The sequence below is a fragment of the Selaginella moellendorffii genome, unplaced genomic scaffold (genome assembly GCF_000143415.4).
Source record: "Selaginella moellendorffii unplaced genomic scaffold, v1.0 SELMOscaffold_22, whole genome shotgun sequence".
NCBI lineage: Eukaryota > Viridiplantae > Streptophyta > Lycopodiopsida > Selaginellales > Selaginellaceae > Selaginella > Selaginella moellendorffii.
This window is the reverse complement of record NW_003314283.1, coordinates 1,681,677-1,700,775: the sequence shown is the minus strand read 5'-3', so window position 1 is coordinate 1,700,775 and position 19,099 is coordinate 1,681,677. Positions and strand designations below refer to the sequence as shown.

Genomic DNA, 19,099 nt, shown 5'->3' with positions numbered 1-19,099 from the left:
TGGCACATAAACCCATATTATGGGCTTACGTGCTTTATGTACCATCATTCCCTTGCAGCATGTGTGTTAGTTTCTTTTTATAACACAACGAACTCCATATTTTAGGGTGAAGAGCGTTCTTATGGCAAGCACAAAATCTGTAAGTGAGGCAGAAAAGGAGACGGAGAAGGAGATAGGTGAAGATGTAGAATATATAAGTCTTCCAAACTCCCCGTACTATACTCCAGGTGATCATTTTTCTGAACAAACAGCAACATTAACAACTATCGAGAATGCCCCAGTAACGTCAGAGACAACAATCCAAAGCAAAACAACTGACCCGGAGAAGGATGATAGTACCGCTGAGAGTACCAAAAAGGAGGTGTCCACTAGCGCTTAGGCTTATAATGGCGTGTGCCCTCATGCCATTTACTTGATCACCAAATACCTTTTTCCCTTTGCACTAGTATATCTTAATACCGGTTTGAGAAATAGAATGGCATGTGCCCTCAGGCCTTTTACTAAATCACCTTTGAAAGAAATGCAAGCCTCTATGTCGTAAAAAAAAGGTACTAGAGAAATTCCTTAATAATATGAATGTTATTTAGTTTCATGAAAATACACTAAGGGTCAAATGAGTTAAATGACTTCTCCAGACTAGCAATGCCTCTTGCTACACCTTCACAATTAGATTCGTTAGAAAAAGATAATATTGAATAATATCTAAATGTTCTCACCATTAAGTTATATGTCTGGTTAATAGGAATGACGTTCATCTTGGAAAGCTCACCACACGCTCAATGAACAAACAAATAGTGTGTGCGCGCATGCCATCGCTCTTCTTTAGCTTCAGATTCGGCTTGTTCACCTTGACAATGAGATTTATTATACAACCAGATGGACACAGTCTGGACATAAAGTCACCGCGCTAGTCACCATGCCCCAGATATGTCTAGCCCCTGGACAAAAAACATATAATTTCACGTCATTTTCAAATACTTGAAAATTTGTACTTAGTCCCATTTTACTGAATAAATCCCACTTTAACGAAATAGAGCTTTTGTGATTTTTTTATTATATTCATTTGATAGTGAGCAATGTGTTTATGAAGTTACTTGGTTAAATAATGATCAACCCCAAAGTAGTTGATAGTGAAGCTAGTCTACTTACAAGTAATAGTATTGGAGTAACTTTGACTAAGTTCTTAATAATGATCTATGATATGCTAAGCTTATGTTAGTACTTTATTTCCTTAAAAGTTTGCCCATTATTAAAGTGTTGGAAAGGGTTATAGCATTCACTTGCTATAGCTTATTGGTTTATCTGTTAGCATTTGGAATATATTGTTGGATGGAGAAAGTGTGTAGTTGAGGCATTAACATCATTAGCACTTGTGTTAGTGGAAGTAGCATTATTATTTTGAGTGATGAAGAATTTTCCTTAGATCTTGGTTTTTCATATCATTTTTTTTGTTAATGTTTTGGCTTCATATTACATTTTGAAAGTGATTGAAGAAAAGTGTTAGTGCAACGTGGATATCTGAAGATGTGGTTTTCATGATCAAGCCTTATATGTTCATTTTGCATTTTGCAGAAGTTAATGTTCGATGTCGGTAAAATGGGTAAGATATTCAATGTTTAGACATATTGTTGAGTCATGAGAATTTATATTGAAGTGAACTTATGTGAAGTTGTTAGTAAGAGGAAGTTGGTTGAGTTTTAAAATTTTGCAATCCTAAACTGAGAGTCATTCTTTATCTAGGATGAAAATTTTCCATAAATTTTCTTAGATTTTTTCAATGGTTGATATATTGATTATTTTGTTTTTATAAGCCAGTACAAACTAATGAAACGGTTAAAATTGATTTTGTTTGGATTAAACTTTAGTAAGTAGTTTATACAATGTGGTCTAAAAGGGATTCTAACTTTTTGGGTTAAGGCAATTAAGTTGAATAGAGTTTTAAGTTTGTATAGAAAAGTGGCCATCGCACTTTCTAGAAAGGTGATTCTTATGCTTTTCTTTTGTAACATTATGTTGGGTGGCAGGTTGCACCTTGCATTTCATTAGAATATGTGAGAGTAGTGAACTCTCACTAATCTTGACTTAATGTTAGTGGCCCTATGCCTTAACTGAGGATAGTGATGTTCAAATTAGTTGTTTGAAGTTAAAATATTAGTACCTATACTATAAGTTTGTCTATGAGGAGGTTGTGTACTAATATGAGTCCCATAAGTTTTTATGACCAAATAGCATGCTTAAGCATTGAACATTATGCCCATATTTTCGACATCCAACATTGATATCCATAAAATGCAAAAATGAACATCCAAGACTTGATCATGAAGACCATATCTTTAAATACCCACATTGCACTAACACTCTTCTTCAACCACTTTCAAGATCCAATGCGAATCTAAAACACTAACAAGAAAAATGACATAAAAAATCAAAATTTAAAGAAAATTCCTTATCACTCAAAATAACAATGCCACTTCCACTAACACAAATGTTAGTGATGTCAATGCCTCAATTACACACTTTTTCCATCCAACAATCTACTCCAAGTGCAATATATTCACTAATAAGCTATAGCAAGTGAGTGATATAACCAACACTTTATTGGTAAACTTTCAAAAAAATAAGGTACCAACTTAAACTTAGTATAATGAACCATCATTAAGAATTCAGTCAAAACTACTATAATACTATTACATACAAGTAGATTAGCTTCACTATCAACTATTTTGGGGTTGATCATTGTTTAACCAAGCAACTTCGTAAATACATTATTCACTATCACATGGATATAATATAAGTATCACAATGATTTGATCATCAATTGAGCAACACCACGAGCAATGTTGTTGTTATTACTTTAAAGGTTTATGTGAGTATCAAGTGCTAACTCGATTCAACAAAATGCAACATAAATGCTACACCCCACCGATAGAAGTTTATAACACCCAACACTACTAACTTTTGTTCACAACACAGACAAGTTTATGCCACTCTTTATTTGACCAAACTCAAAACTAATCCAACACCAAGCTAATCAAGGAGCAATAGCAAAGTTCCCTAGAAAAGAATTAAGCATTATAACCTAAGTATTTTAATAGCAATCCTAAACAAAATGGTTCACCACTATCCATCCCATAACTCACCACTTGTAAAACCATCATTTCCAATATGCATCAAGGTAGGGATTCTTGACTGTATGATGTGAATATGAGCAATGAGTTAACACCTCGTTATAAATTATCTCTCTAAGAAGAGAAAATGATTTATATATTTGATCCTTCGTCCCTGAAGACTTTCTTTTTGGTCTTAACTTTGACCAAACCTCAAGCTTGCTTTTGCACTGCCTTCAGTCCAATCCAAGAAAAGTTTATGACAAAGCACGATAATGACTACTTGAACCAATAGATTAATCCCTATAATCTTAAGTGATCTACTTATAATCATGCCTAAGAAGGATTTACTAGTACTATGCTAAACAGTTATGGACAAACTTATTTGCCACTCTTAACAAACCTAAGGAAGGTTTATTTTTACCCTTGGTACATGGTTCAACTCATGGTAACCACTAGAACAATTTATAGAACCACTGATAGGCTAACATTAATCTTGCTAACTCAAACTATAACCTTGAATTGCTAATATGCTTCACTCACGAACCCAAGTGCAAACCTGTGCAGAATGGTACAACTCAATCCTTCTTATAAGCCCAAAAGCAAACTCACATCATATGGTACAAAAGGTAACTAAATCCATACCCAAGAAATGAATGCAAAATCTTAGCACCCAAACGTGTACCCACTCAAATCATTGTTTTCATCTCTACATATGCAACAAGATTAATTGCCCAATCTCATTGGATAGTACTCGTTAAGACTCATCATTTGATACCAAATATAGTGCACGTGGTTTTTACCCTTTATCCTATAGTGATTTACTATTAGCTAAACCTTCTATATGCGACATGTCACATGCCACATGCCACATGCCAGATACCACATATCCATGGTGTGGAATCTAAGTTTCAGGGCCTTGGGCCACTAAACGAAAGAATAAAGCCAAACTTCTAAATATAGAGCCAAGGAGTGAAGGCACAAGAGCATATAACAACTCTTGAGCATACAACCCAAGGAGCAAAAGGACAGGAGCATGGAGTGACTTAGAATAGTCCTAGAACATTTAACATTCCAATACTAGGACCAACACACAAAATAGAGCCAAATGAAGTTTGGTGCTATTTCAGCATATCAGTGGCCTAACACAAACTCCACCAGTTAGCATAGTGTGGAACTTGGGCTTAGACGAATGCGAAACAAGGATAAACACACAAGCAGGAGCTAGACCATGCCTCAGGTCAATTGGCCATGTCTGACCTACCCACTATCCTTACCTTACATTTGGAACCCCCTATAGCCCCCCTTCCCCTTTCAAGAACATATGCTTTGAACTTTCACCCTTAACCACCCTTAGTACCAAGAGTTAGTTTCTAGGACAAGCTCGAAACTTATTAAATATAAAATGTTCTTAGATTGCGAATTTGGATATGGGATAAACACCATTGTGTTCAAGACAATTTTCACATTCCATAGATATGCCAAATGAGCAAATCTAGATACTTTCCATAAATAAGACAGAAATGAGACTAACACAAAGGGCATAATAGTGAGGGTGTTTGGTAGACACCGTAAGCTATTATTTAGTGAATATTGAGAGACCAAGCTCAATATCGTAGGGGTTCCCAACATTAGCAAGTGCAAGTCAATGAATGAGTTTCTTTAATTATGTAAAGTATGTTTGATTAATAGCACTTAGGAATTCCGTCTTTATGTTCATCTAATCCAATGCACATGAAAAGACTAGTTTCTCAACTACCTTAGGCAATGACTGATACAAGATTCAGCAATACCAACCTCCTACTGTCGTGGCAGTAAAGAAAGAATATCCAAAAGGACTAGCTGACAGGTAACTTTGGATATCCAAAGTCACATTCATAACAGTTGTGATTAGTGAAGATGTTTGGCTTGTGGAAGTGGTGCAACCTCTAATTGGACATTTTGTGACTCTTTCACGTGGTGAACCATGCTAAAGGAGGGATCAAGTGGCCGAGACGATACCTCAAAGTAGCAGACTTTGTGGCAATCCAACAACAATCAGAGTGGGAAGAGTAGGATGTGGAGTGCTTCACAAGGGAAGTGGAATTGAGCATTCATAACACCCACACCAGCCTGGTCGAAAGTTGACACTCAGGTGTAGTTCATCGTATCACTAGAACATAGTATAGGCTGACCCTTCTACATTACCAAGGGAGACAAGTTTCTCCCAATAGAGGGGACGTAAGAGATGCTAGAAGTGCTCGAGGAACAAGCATGAAGCAAGTAATAAGTGAGTCTCTAAAAAGGGACACAAAAGGACCAACACATAACACATGGAAGGACCCAAGATGGAGTTCGAGATGGACTCGAGATGGAGTTCGAGATGGAGTTTGAGGTGGACCCAATATAGAGTCTGAGGTGGACCCGAGATGGAGTTCAAGATGGAGTTTGAGGTGGACTTGAGATGGAGTCCGAGATGGAGTCCAAAATAGACCCGAGATGGAGTTCGAGATGGAGTCCGAGATAGACCCGAGATGGAGTCCGAGATGGAGTCTGAGATGGACTCGAGATGGAGTTCGAGATGGAGTTTGAGGTGGACCCAATATAGAGTCCAAGGTGGACCCGAGATGGAGTTCGAGATGGAGTTTGAGGTGGACTTGAGATGGAGTCCGAGATGGAGTTCGAGATGGAGTCCGAGATAGACCCGAGATGGAGTCCGAGATGGAGTCTGAGATGGACTCGAGATGGAGTTTAAGATGGAGTCTGAGATGAAGTCCGAGATGGAACCGAGAACGAGTTGAAGTTTGAAACCAAAACCAAGACCAAAACCGAGACCAAGTCTGATACTAATACAGGTTGTTGGGTGAAAGCCTAAAGTGATTGTCCCCTGAGGTGGGGGGGGTTGTAGGGGGTTCCAAAATTATAGTAGAGAGAGTGTGGGGGTTAGACCCTAGTGGAGCCAATTTGGCTAAGAAAGGCAAGTTTGGCCAAGAAAGGCTAGTTTGGCTAGGAAAGGCCAGTTTGGCCCAGAAAGGCTGTACCTAGGTATTAGGTGGTGAGATAACCACTGGGAAGTCTAAGGCTAAAGTGAATACAGACTAACAAAGGGAGTAGCTTGGTGAAGTATTCAAAAGCCAACTATAGTTGGCCCGGGAGATTGAATGGTCGATGCTCCCAATCCAAGTATGGGTGGCACTACCTACTTGGATACCTGGCGTGGCTCAACAGAACCTCGCTCTAAGCCCATGGCTAAAGCACCCAAAGGTAGAAGGTGGGGAGAGTACCCATGAGGCTCGCGTAGGGCCATGGTGTTCAAAAATTTGTCCCAAGGTCCCAGACTATGGAAAAGAAGAGAAACAGTCCTCTAGTGTAGTGACTAAGGATACGGTTACATGGTGAGGAAGTCCCAGAGGACAATGGGACTTAGTGGTTGGGCTTGCGGGCCTTGATTTAGTGGCAATGTTGGCGAACACAGCCATGGATAGAAAAGGACTTGATGGGGACTGAAAAAGGGATATTGGGGAAGGTTGTTCTCTATATTTATAGGCATTTTAAGGATGTTAAGGAGTGGATCTAGAATGACCACTCATGGGTGGATAACCTAGTCTTGGACTATGATGTAGGTGGTATTGGACCACTAGTGTGGCAAAGGTGAATGTGTATGGCATTAGCATAATTAGTTGATATATTAGTGGTACCTTTGGGTGTTAGTCATAGGATCGAATAAATGGAGCATTTGGACCAAGTGCAAAGGTCAAGTGGCATGGACACCATTTTTAGGGCTAGCAAGCCCCAAGTCCTGAATTAAACTTATGGAGGTTGTGAATGAGACTCTTCCAAGTGGTTGGAAGTGTGGATAAATGTGCACTTGACCAAATGAGCATAAGGACGGAATTCCTACATGCTATTTGTCAAGCATACTTGACCTGGTTAGAGAAACTTATTCGTTGACTTGCACTTGCTAGTGTTGGGAACCCCCTCGATATTGAGTCTAGTCCCTTAATATCGTTATATGATAGCTTATTGTGTCCCCCAAACACCCTCGCTATCATACCCTTTGAGTTAGTCTCATTTCGGTCCCAAATGCTATTTATGGAAAGTGTCTAGATTCGCTCATTTGGCATATTTACGGAATGTAAATATTGGCCTAAACATTGGATTTGGATCATAGGTTTATAGAATTTATATTTGCAGATTTCAAGCAAACATAAATTTGCTGAAACATAAATATTTCAGAGTGGGTTCAAACCGTGACTATAGCATTGGATCCCATCAGACCTCCAAAGTTAAGCATCCCTAGGCTTGAATAGTATTGGGCTGAGTGACCACCTAGGAAGTCCAAGTGGTGACCCACTTGGACATCAGTTTTTCTGAACTCTGGAAGTTCACATAAAGAAAAAATATTTTGTCAGGAATGGGAATCGAACCTGACAAGTTCAAATGTATAGTAGGGATAGTGGTTGGAATGCATGTCCGACCACCTGAGACATTAGTTTAGCTCCCGCTAGGCTGTGTTGCTCTTTGTTTTGCGTCCGACTTAAGTCTAAGCTCAAGCTCCACATTGCTCTAGTTGGTGGGGTATCCTCCTCCTCGCATTAAGCCATCGGTATGCCAAAATTGTTCCAGACTCCGTCTAACACCATTTTGCGTGTAGGTGCTGAATATGGGGAGCTGGTGCTCGTGGGATTGTACCAGACCCTCGTTTTGTAGCACAACAAGCTTAGAGTTCAGCTCCAAATTCAGATGTGCTACATCAAGGCAGAGAAGGACTTGGGAGTCATATAGGATTTTGAGTCTTGCATTAGGGACATTATCCATTGGTTTGAGGGAGCGAGAGGCCTAGCCCAAGGCTTGGCCTTGCAACATAGTAGATGCAAGGGATGACATGGTTGGGAGATTTAAGTTTGTTGGCATAGAGCAAGGAGTCTCTGTGTGAGAGGCTTTTGGTCATACTAAATGGGTGGTATTGAAACAAACAAGAGAGCGAACCCTAAGCCAACCTCCCAACCTCTAAGGCATTACGGCTTTAAATCCCACAAGCCATAGAATATTCTTAGAATATTCCTATGGTTCGTGTCATTTTCCCCTCCCTCATGACCCAGCCATATACGGCAGCCTTGATAAGCTAAATGAGCCTCACATAAAGGGAGTCTAAAGAAATACAGCCATAGAGAAAAAATGTGCAAAAAACAACACTGTTGTGATAAATGGCCACGAAAGAAAGAAAGCAATATAGTTTTCTCACATGACAATATGGTCATGGAAATAAAAGAATGAGAATAGAATAAATGATTTAATGTAAACTTTTGAATTTGGACTCTTTTATTTATGGGCACTTTCCCTCTGTATTTGAACCCCATGGATCGTCTCTCAAGTCGTTCCCTTTAGTTGCTTACATTCAAATCATATAGCAATACGGCTATAGAACTGAATTCTCCCCTTCCTTAGGAATGTCATCTAAGTTATAACCAAAACTCGGAAACACTCTCTTCATGTCATCCTCAGTTTCCCATGTAGCTTCATCCATAGAATAACCATTCCATTGAACTAACAACTCTTTAATTGTCTTCTGGCATGTTTTCACCAATCTTTGAGCAAGAATATTGGCTGGACCAACCTTCTCTACATCAATCTTTGGGACCTGGATGATGGATTGATCCACGACATCATTAAAATGCAAACACGCTTTAAGTTTGCTCATATGGAACATTGGATGAATTTTTGAACTAGTTGGTAAATCCAAAGTGTATACAAGATCCCCCACACGTTGTAAAATTGTCCAAAGTTCACAATACTGTGGAGACAACTTAACATTGCCACCTCCTTTCCGAAACCGTTGTGCATCCGACAACTTAAGGAAAACCTTGTCACCAACTTTGTACTCTTGATGACGATAATACTCATTAGCCAATCTTTTGTCTCACTCTTGAGCTTGCCTCATGTTCAACTTTGCCAACACAAGCTTGTCTTGCATATCCTCCAGAAAATCACAATCATGAGGTACCTAAACCAAAGCCAAATTCAAACTCATAGGAGACCAAGGCTCATAGCCATACATTGCCATAAAGGGAAATATGCCAATAGCTAATTGATAAGCGTTATTATGAGTAAACTAAAGCAAATTCAAGTACTTCTCTCATACTCCCTGTTGAGTCAAGTTTCCCATAAAAGACCTTAGCATATCTTCTAATAGTTGATTCATGCACTCTACCTACCCATCAGATTGTGGATGCTCACCATTACTCATGCTCAGCTTAGTCTTTAGCTTCTCAAAGACCATTTGCCAAAACTTGGACATAAACTTGGGATCCCAATCACTCACAATGTCACCCAGCAAACCATAAAGATTGATTAACTGGTCTACAAACAATTGAGCAAGTTCAGAAGCTTTTATCGTCATCTTCATGGGGAAGAAGTGAGCCATCTTCATCAAACGATCCACAACAACCCAAATAACATCATTTCCTTGAAAGGTTTTGGGCAAACCAATGATAAAGTCCATCGAGATGCTATCTCACTTATTCTTGGGTACACATAAAAGATGATAAAGGCTAGCGAGCTTTTGATAATCAACTTTGACTGCCTGGCAGATCAAACAACCACGTATGTACTTCTCATCATCTAATTTCATCCCAAGCCCTGGATGTCCAGCACTTGGCACATCATGACACTCAACCAAAATCCATTTGATAAGTTTGTCAACACAAGGAATCACTACACATCCCTTTTTCACCAAGATTACATCTCATATCTCAAATGACACAAACTTGTCACCTTTCAAATCTATAAAGGCATCCCTTAACAAAACCTTTGTGCGAATATCAATGATAAAGGTGTTGAAGTCAACAAACTCCTTAAGCTCATCCAAGAAATCACTGAATAGTTTCACGAACGAGATAAACTTTACCATCCTGGATAATGCATCAGCCATCTTATTGTCACCTCCATGCTTGTATTGGATTTTAACAGACATTTCCTGTAGGAACTCTTGCCAACGAGCAAGGTGGCCTTGAAGATCCACATCTGGAGAGACTTGATGATCTGAATCTACATGGAAGTTTGATCCATATAGATAATGTTGTTATTCCTTCACAGTAGCAATCACGATATACAACTCCTTATTGCGAGTAGGTTAATTCTACTGTGTGGCATTAAACTTGTGGCTCATGAATGCGAGAAAAGGCCTAACTTGAAGCAATACGGCCCCAAAAACACTATCACTCACATCATTGCCTATAATTTCCACCACAGTCACTTTATCATTTATTGACCGCTTCAGAACAATCCTTGTTCTAATGTCTAGCCCTGTGGCAATGAAAACAATTGCTTTTCACCTTGTCCTTCTCTTGCTAGTTCAAACAAAGTTTCTTAGCCTCACTGCCATCTTTATGCTTCAAGCCATAACGGAATAATGGCCATTTCTTCCCTGAATATGAAGCATTGGCAAGCTGGTCATCACGTTGACTACTCTATAGACCATATCGTTGACTAGAGTTGACTGACAGTTTGGGTGAAAAGATTTGAGCCTTAGTGATAGCATCAGTCAATGTTGCTGGAAAATCCTTCTTGACCTTCTATTGCACATCCACGGAGCTCAATCTTTTGATGAAACATTGCACCTTTAGCAGCTCATTATAAGTGCCCGTGAGACTAAAGCAAAGATCACGAAACTTATGGGCATACATATTCAAAGACAAAGTCCACTATCGGATCTCTAATAGCTGGTTTACAAGATTAACCTCTTTAAACTTCTTGACAAACGAAGCATGGAAAACCTTCATCAAATTAGTCCAAGAAGTCAACTTTGAATTAGCTTTAATGTAATTCTTTCACCACAAAGAAGCACGGCCCATAAGCTTCATCACAAAAAAATCTATCTTCACCTTATCCTCACAAGGATTGTGAGACTAACAATTTTCCCACAATTCCAACCAAGAATCAACCTTTTGACTATCATAAATATTTGGTGATTTCCATTCCACACCATAATTTTTGGCATGCTTAACATACTAATAGTAATCACAGACATGAGATTGATTCAGCCCTTGAAGGTCTATGTAAAGCAAGAAATTTTTAATGACATTAATGAAATCCTTAACCTCTTTTATGTCTCTCTAAACCTCAAAAATCTTGCATCCTTGCCACACAACAACATCATCAAAAGTCTCTTTTTTATTGTTATAGCCATCATCACTAATGCCATACTCCTCATCAGGATCAATATCTTGTTCACCCGCCATCCCCAAAAGAATATGCTACTCCGATACCAATGAAACGAATAAAAGAGTGAATTGTATGCCAACCTCCAATCCCACAGGCCATGGAATATTCTCAGAATATTCTTGTGGTTGGTAAGTGAGAAGGGTGGGAAATACACAACTGCACTCACTTTAACAGGATCCAAGCCAGAGTATCTATAGTGATGGCAAAGTGATGGAAGCTCACACTGGCAGCAGTACAACTTCACCATGCCATCAAGGACAAGTGGAAACCAATTAGGCTGGAGGAGTGGTAGAAAGCATGGTTACCATGTTTTGGTGGGGGGGAGAAGGAGTTGCACCCCCAATAGTTGATCTTGAGATCCACACGAATCTGGATTTGGTATGGAGGAACAACTGCAGCCGCTTAAATTTGCTTTAGACAAGGGTAGTTCCATTAGGCCCAATTTTTGTACTAATCCCTGGGACATTGAGGTAGTCCACCTAAAAAGGCCCTAATGCGATGGTCCGAGCCCAACACACTCGGCAGTTGCTGGCCAACCTCGCCGACAGGTAGTTGGTAGGGAACTCAAACGAGGACATCTTGGCAAAGGGAGAGGCGTTTGGGATTCCAGTAGTCAGGCCCACGACTTCCATAGGAGACGCAGGAGCCAGAGACGGGATGCTCTTGGGAACTCAGAGAGGGGACCAACATCATGGGATGCGAGTTTGCGGTTGAGGAAGAGGAGACAGTGAAGGCCCAGATTAGCAGCCTCAAGGTGATGGCTGAGGAAAGGGGAGCCCAAGCAGCCCCGAGCAACGGCCAACCACGCAGCCGGAGAAGGGAATCGAAGCCCACAAGACACGAGGCAGCAGCTTGGATCTCGAAAACTTTGACGAGAAGGTGCCCAAGGGAGCAGCGCCAATGCAAGACAAGCACCGGAACACAGAACCGGAGGGCCCCGAGGGAAACGACATGGGGAGTAGTGACTCGAGCGGCTAATCCAGAAGTGGGACACGACGTTCCAGGCCAGGGCGCGTGCAGGGTGAACCTTGCATTTCAGGAGGTGAGTGGGTATAGCCAGTTATGAGCTTGCTTGGAACGAAACAACTCTTTAAAGTTGTATCTTTTTTTCAGAAAAGCATGGTCAAGAAAGCGAGTAATTAATGGACGAGAACTCCCCAGATCATGCTTTTGGAGGTGGAATCAAGAAGAGAAGTACAGATGAAAAATCACAAGAGAGCGATGAAAGAGGGAGGAGAGTCAAAAATGTTATCGACCGTGAACAGGGCCCAGCAATGCCATAGCCAGGCCCCCAACTCCAATCTCAATCTGGATGCCGCTCCCGTTTCACAGCCACACCGTCATCCCCTCGCGATCTCCTTATTGCGAGTGGAGCTTCCCATTTGTAATTCCAATCTCAACCGTTAGTGTATGGTAATATGTATTGCCTAGACACTTGGAGAACAAAGATTGGAGCTCACCAAGTTGGTTAGAGACACAGTCATTAGGATTTATAACCTTAAGGTAAGATTTCGAGGTGAAAAACTACGAGACATGAATAGAGACCTAAAGAACACGAAGAACAACGAACCTGCTCGATTAGCAGGTGCTCTAAAAACCATTCGGCTAGCCAAATGGTTTTCGTGCACTTTTGGCTGGTTTCGGCTGAATGGTTCTCTATGAATATTTCAAGGATATACATGCTGGCCTAACGGCCTTTCATGGCTTGGCATTCATGGACATGCTAGAAGAGCTCCACACTAAGAGTATTTGAATGCGGCCTGCCCACCTTCTATCCTCTACCTTAGATTCCTATGCAGCTTAATGATGTTTATACCCGAGATTCTCGTGTCCAGGTTCCAGAGCCCTGTGCCCTCTCCTGTGGATCATGCTGCGGTTTTGCTCCCAGAAGCTCGAAGCATGTCCTCCTTGCCTCTAACTCAAAGAGCAAGTTCTAGTTCATTCATATATCGTTTTGGTCAGCAGAAGAATATGCCGTAAAAGATTTTGAGGAATTAAGGCACCAAATTTGTTGGCGATACAGGTGTTGATCTTTAACCTCTTGATACCTACAGATATAATATATTAGAGCGTGAGAAAGCTCGGCCTAAATACGTCTTTGGTGTGAGGGTAATTTGGTCCATTTTCTTCATGCTGGTGATATAAAGCCCCCTTGCATGTTGCTAGAAAATCTCCACTGTTCGAGCATGACCAGAGAGAAATTTGAAATAACCATCACTGTTGTGGTGCAAGCTAAAAGCACCAACATTCCCATTCCCAGAAATGCAGCTCCCTTGTTCTTTACTCTCCCGTAGCATGAATTAAATACTAAATGGTGGAATCTTAATAAGCGGCTAAAAGCCCTTCTTGAGCCCTAAACTCCGGGCGATGGCGCTCCTCGCGATCGAGGCGCTCCTCCTGCTCGTGCCTGCGCTCATCCATCTGGCAGCTGCTACCGACGACATTGTTGGCTGTGGTGGATTCGTCGAGGTATGTCGCGCATTTCTCTGTGATCTCCATTCACGATCTACCTACAGGCAAGTCCCGCATTGGCAAGATTGCGCAAAGCGTCAGATCCCAAGCTCGACTATTCGCACATAACCGTGAGCACGCAAGCTTCCTTTGCTTCCAAATTCGTGACAGAGCTTCCAATCCAATGCAGCTTAAGCTTCACACACTAGAAGGACTCGTCAAAGATCAGACTCAGTGTGCTCCAAATGGCTACTACTTCCTTCCAATCTACGAGAAGGTACATCCACACCAGAAGGAAAAAAGGATTGACCAGCGTTCTTTCGCAGGGCTCGTACCTTCTTAAGGTTCAAGGCCCTACTGGATGGTCATTTACTCCCTCACAGGTTTTCTCTCCCGTTTTTTTTTTTTTTTTTTTCTTTTCTTCATAACTCAGGATCGCGTTTTTGTGTTCAGGTGCCAGTTCTTGTTGATCAGCATGGTTGCAACGGAAATGCGGACATAAATTTCCACTATACTGGGTAGCTATACTTCACAAATCATATTCTTCTTAAACTCTGTTTTCTAGCTTCACGCTTGCTGGTAAAGTTGTGGGAGCTGGGGGTCCAAGCTGCAAGGAAAATGGGGCTGGTCCTGCTGGAGTAACAGTGTCTGTGATTGGACCTGGTGATTCTCCCAGCAATCACTCGGTGACGACAGGAATCGGTGGTGCCTACGAGTTTAACAACCTTTTGATAGGTATGATCCAACCTCTGTTTCCGTTTCAAAAACGTTTTTGTGTTACAGGCACTTACAGACTAGAAGCACACCATCCCCGTCTTGATATCAACGTGATTGGATCAAACGAAGTAAGCTCATTTCGATCAGCTGTCATGCGTTATTGTTTTTCTTAAACTTCGTCAGGTTCAACTCGGATGGGGCATGGGAGAGGTGGACAATATTTTTATGATCCCTGGCTACGACGTTGAAGGTCGTGTGATGTCTAAGGTACATGATAATGTCTTGGTCACTGTTCGTTCTGCTCATCTCGTCCTGGCAGGGAATTCCGGTTTTGGGTGTGCAAGTTTTCTTGCACTCCAGTGACGTTAAGGATATGGAATGTCCTCAAGGGCCTGGTAGATCTCCGTTGTCTGAGCAAGCGCTTTGCCATGCTACATCCGACGTCGAAGGGAGATTCAAGTTTGCGCACGTTCCTTGTGGTATGCCAAGCTTGCACGTTTGACAGGTTAATTCTAGAAAACATGGAACAGGCTCGTACAATCTTGTGCCATTCTACAAGGGAGAAAACACAATCTTTGGTGTTTCTCCTGCTGCTCTTGATATATCAGTCGCTCATCAGTCAATTTTGGTTGAAGAAGGTTTTCAGGTACTAGACAGAGCAACCAGAATTTCTCACCTCGCTGAAACTTACAGGTTACGGGATTTTCTGTTGGCGGACGAGTTATTGACAGCAATGGGCATGGCATCGCAAAAGTCAAAATATATATTGACAGCGTGGAGCGGGCTATTACTGATGCAAATGGTTTCTACAAGCTTGATCAAGTATGATTGAATAATCTTTGAAGTCTTATGACTTCTCTTGTCATCCAAACAGGTAACTTCAACTAGGTACAACATCACAGCCGCAAAAGAGCACTACCAGTTTACGTCACTGAAGGATTTTATGGTACACATTTGAGTTCTCATAATTCGGAAGACAACTGATTGTCTTTTCTTCTTTTGACGGGCAGGTTTTACCCAACATGGCGGCGATTCCCAGTATTCAGGCATCACAGTATCAACTTTGCGGCTCAGTTCGTGTTGCTGGCCAATACGGAAGAGTGAGATTAGTTTGATTCTTACTTTTTTATCTTGACGGTGGTATTTGCAGCGGCAAGTCGCTCTGACTCATGGACCCTCTGACGTGAAGCCTCAGACCAAGCGTGTTGATGAAGATGGAAACTTCTGCTTTGAGGTTCGGGTTGTCCAGCCTGGATGGCTAACTATTTTGTTCTCCACAGGTCCCGCCTGGTGAATATCGTCTTTCGCCCATTGCTACCGCTGCTGAGCAGAAAACAGGACTATTATTTTCTCCACAGCACTTGGATGTTGTCGTTTCTGCGCCAGTATTTGATATTGTCTTCTTACAGGTATAGGCTTTCCTTTGTATCGCAGAAACTCTAAAGGCAATGTTTAGGCTCAAGTCAGTATCTCTGGACACGTGAAGTGCAAATCCCAATGCAGCCCTGGGATATCCATTGTGCTCGTCGATACTCAGGGAGGCGACAAAATAGTATTTCAACTGACTGATACCCAGAACCATTTCAAATTTGAGAATGTTCTTCCGGGACAATATAAGCTCGAAGTAAGTAATGCCGGTTTAACATGGTTTGAAGCATTCGTAATTTTCTTTTCCAGGTGACCAAAGAAGGGGGACTTGGAGACGATGAATGGTGCTGGGAACAAAAGGTAGTCAGTGTGGATGTCACTTCTAGCGATATCGAAGACATCGTACTTGTTCAAAAAGGATACTGGCTTCGCATCAAGGCTACTCATCCAACCAAAGCGTTTATTGTTCACGACAACAAAGACCCGGTTCCCTTGGAAATCACGGTCGGTGCCTTTTTTATTGTCTTTGTGATCATCTTCTTGTTTCTTGCAGAGCGGGTGGCAGAAAGTATGCGTAGAAAGTCCTGGAATACACGAATTGCACTTTCTCTGGGCTTGTGTTTCTTTTGGTGCTCCCATTTTCTCATTTGACACATCCAATCCAAGGGTATGTCGCGCAGTTGGGAGTGTCTAAGGCTTTGAGTTTCATCTCTGTCTTGCAGCGTATCAATTTGGTTGCCGAGAAATATCTTTTGAGCGGACACATTGACGTATACTCTCCCTTATGTCCTGGAGCAAACAAACTGGAACAGAAGTTGCTGGTCGAGGTTTGGAACGCTAAAGACGGGAAGCCTATTGCCAATATCCACGCTCACCTTTTCTCTGAAGCCAACGAAACAAGTCCCATTGCAGTCTATGAGTATGTCTATTGGGCCCGTCTCGGGGATGCTCTTAGTTTCGTCCCACGATATGCCAGGTATGCGTCTTCCAAACTTCGAATGCTAATATTCCTGCGTATGAAACAGAGACCAAAATCAATCGGAGCAAATTCTTCTATTCTATCCTCGAGAGCAAAACGTAAGCCACGTTTTATTTTCAGTTGTGTTGATCGTAAGCTTTTAATTTGTATAATCAGGCCACTGTGGCTGTGGATGGCTGTCAACCGCAAGTACCTAGTTTTGCTGGACGACCGGCTGTGTACGTAACCGGGAGCATTGTTCCTGCACTGGAGGCAGTGAACATTGTGATAACTGCAGAAAAAGAAAGCAAAATCGGCCGTTTAAAAGCAGGAGAAGTGGCTATGAAAGTACTAACAGGAGACGATGGCGTTTTCGCAGCTGGTCCTCTTTATGACGACACCCAGTACATGGTTCATGCGGACAAGGTTCGTCCTGGATTATTTCAGAGCCTGTGATTATTGATATGTGTCTCTCTCAGCAAGGATACCACTTCAAGCCCTTTGGAAAGAACTCTTTTCAATGCCAGAAGCTTGCTCAGATCCTCGTAAACATCATTGCTGGGGACGGCGCTGAGGAGATTCTTCCGTCCGTTCTTCTTTCGCTGAGCGGAGACGATGGATACAGGAAGAACGCTGTCGCGCCGCCGGGAGGCAAGTTTGCTTTCGACGGCATGTTTCCTGGCAGTTTTTACCTGCGACCTCTGCTTAAGGTACTCGTCCTTCTGGTGCTATCTCGTGAATGAATCCTACATCTTTACAGGAGTATAGTTTTAGTCCGCCTGCTCAAGCCTTGGAACTCTTGTCTGGTGCAACTTTAGAGACAACCTTTATTGCCCGGAGAACTGCTTACAGGTTAATTGATGTCGAACTTTTCATGTGAACTCCTTCGGTGACGATTTTGTTTCTACTCTAGCATTTATGGAAGAGTCTCCTCCCTAACTGGGAAACCAGAAGAAGGCGTCACTGTGGAGGCACGTTCGGTCTCTGGTCTTTATTATGAAGAAACCGCAACCGATGCTGATGGAAAATACCGACTAAGAGGACTTGTGCCCAATACAACGTATAACGTCAAGGTGGTCGTGAAAGAGGAAGTAGACGGTCCTCCCAGACTTGAACGTGCGTCTCCAAGCGTTTATCCAGTAGAGGTACGAAAACCTTTTCGTGAGATTCTTCCAAAAGTAAGCTCCATTGTCTACTCCTTAGATCTCCACCAAGGACACCAGCTCAATCAACTTCGTGGCTTTTGAGCACAGCTTGGCGACTGTGCTCTCTGGCCTCGTCGAGGGAAGTGATCTTGAGAAATGGCAACCGCACATATCGGTGGAGGTGGCCAGCATCTCAGAACCAGCGAAGATTGAAAGGGAGGTACCTTTGCCGCTTTCCAGCTTCTTTGAGATTCAAGGTCTTCCGAGGGGAAAGTACAGGTTGCGGCTTGTTTCCAAGATGGTCGTGCAGACGCACAAGTTTCACTCGGATGTTCTCGAGGTTGATTTTGCCAAGCGCAACGATATATTCTTAAACTCCGTCAAGTTTTATGCGGAGGAATACCATCACAAGCAGGTGAGACGGGAAACTAAACATTTTCGTCTCTCTCGTGACAAGTGTGATTGCGGTCCAGGATTTAAATGCTCCTCCAGTACTTCCCGTGCTCATTGGCGTCTGTGTGATTGGTCTCTTCACTGCAATGCCAAGGTAAGCGAAGCCGATCAAACACATTGTTCCAGTGATTTCCATTCGTGTTTCTACAGCCTGAAAGATGGATACCAACGACTTCTCGCCAAAGACTTGCGACGAACAAGCCAAAGAAAAAGAAACTAAAACGCTAACTGGAATTTTTAAAAACAGAATATGCTCGGAGGTATTCTTAAAAAAGGTGGCAGGTCTAGAGAAATCCTTTTGTGTGCTAGATTGCCTTTGATGACGCAGAGAGAAGAAGCGCCTGTGTGGGTGCAAGATGACATTGTGGAGCTGGTTCTCAGCTTTGTGGAGCTGGCCACACTGCGTCGGTGCTCTGCCGTTTGCAAGTCATGGAAGTCCATCATCAGCAATCCATCCTTTCGCCGCCGTTGGTGCCAAAACGGTGGCGACCAAGAATCATTGTGGGTTATGAATACCTCTGTCACCAACAGCGACCACTTTTTCGCCTGGGATCCATCACGTCCGAACCACAGTGTGGAGTTTGCATTGCCTCCACTGACCGAAGAAGTCGTTGCGTCCGCAGGCGGCCTGATATGCATCGTGAGCGATCCCCCCGAGCAACATCTGGGTGTGCTTAACCTGGTGGTGGGCAACCCAG

General features: G+C 42.2%; 1 protein-coding gene across 1 annotated transcript; it reads left to right on the top strand.

Annotated features, from left to right (window-relative positions):
• The first annotated feature begins 13,638 nt into the window (after positions 1-13,638).
• LOC9642840 (nodal modulator 1) lies at positions 13,639-18,724 on the top strand. Its single transcript, XM_002973732.2, has 27 exons — positions 13,639-13,778; positions 13,826-13,891; positions 13,951-14,037; positions 14,087-14,143; positions 14,214-14,278; positions 14,326-14,495; positions 14,544-14,605; positions 14,661-14,744; positions 14,797-14,956; positions 15,008-15,123; positions 15,171-15,299; positions 15,352-15,423; positions 15,488-15,577; positions 15,628-15,711; positions 15,758-15,886; positions 15,934-16,101; positions 16,155-16,349; positions 16,399-16,512; positions 16,568-16,821; positions 16,871-16,922; positions 16,981-17,229; positions 17,283-17,513; positions 17,564-17,655; positions 17,717-17,948; positions 18,007-18,363; positions 18,422-18,495; positions 18,552-18,724. Exons 1-27 carry the CDS (start codon positions 13,677-13,679, stop codon positions 18,619-18,621), a joined length of 3,561 nt encoding a protein of 1,186 aa, XP_002973778.1. The 5' UTR covers positions 13,639-13,676; the 3' UTR covers positions 18,622-18,724.
• Positions 18,725-19,099: the final 375 nt, after the last annotated feature.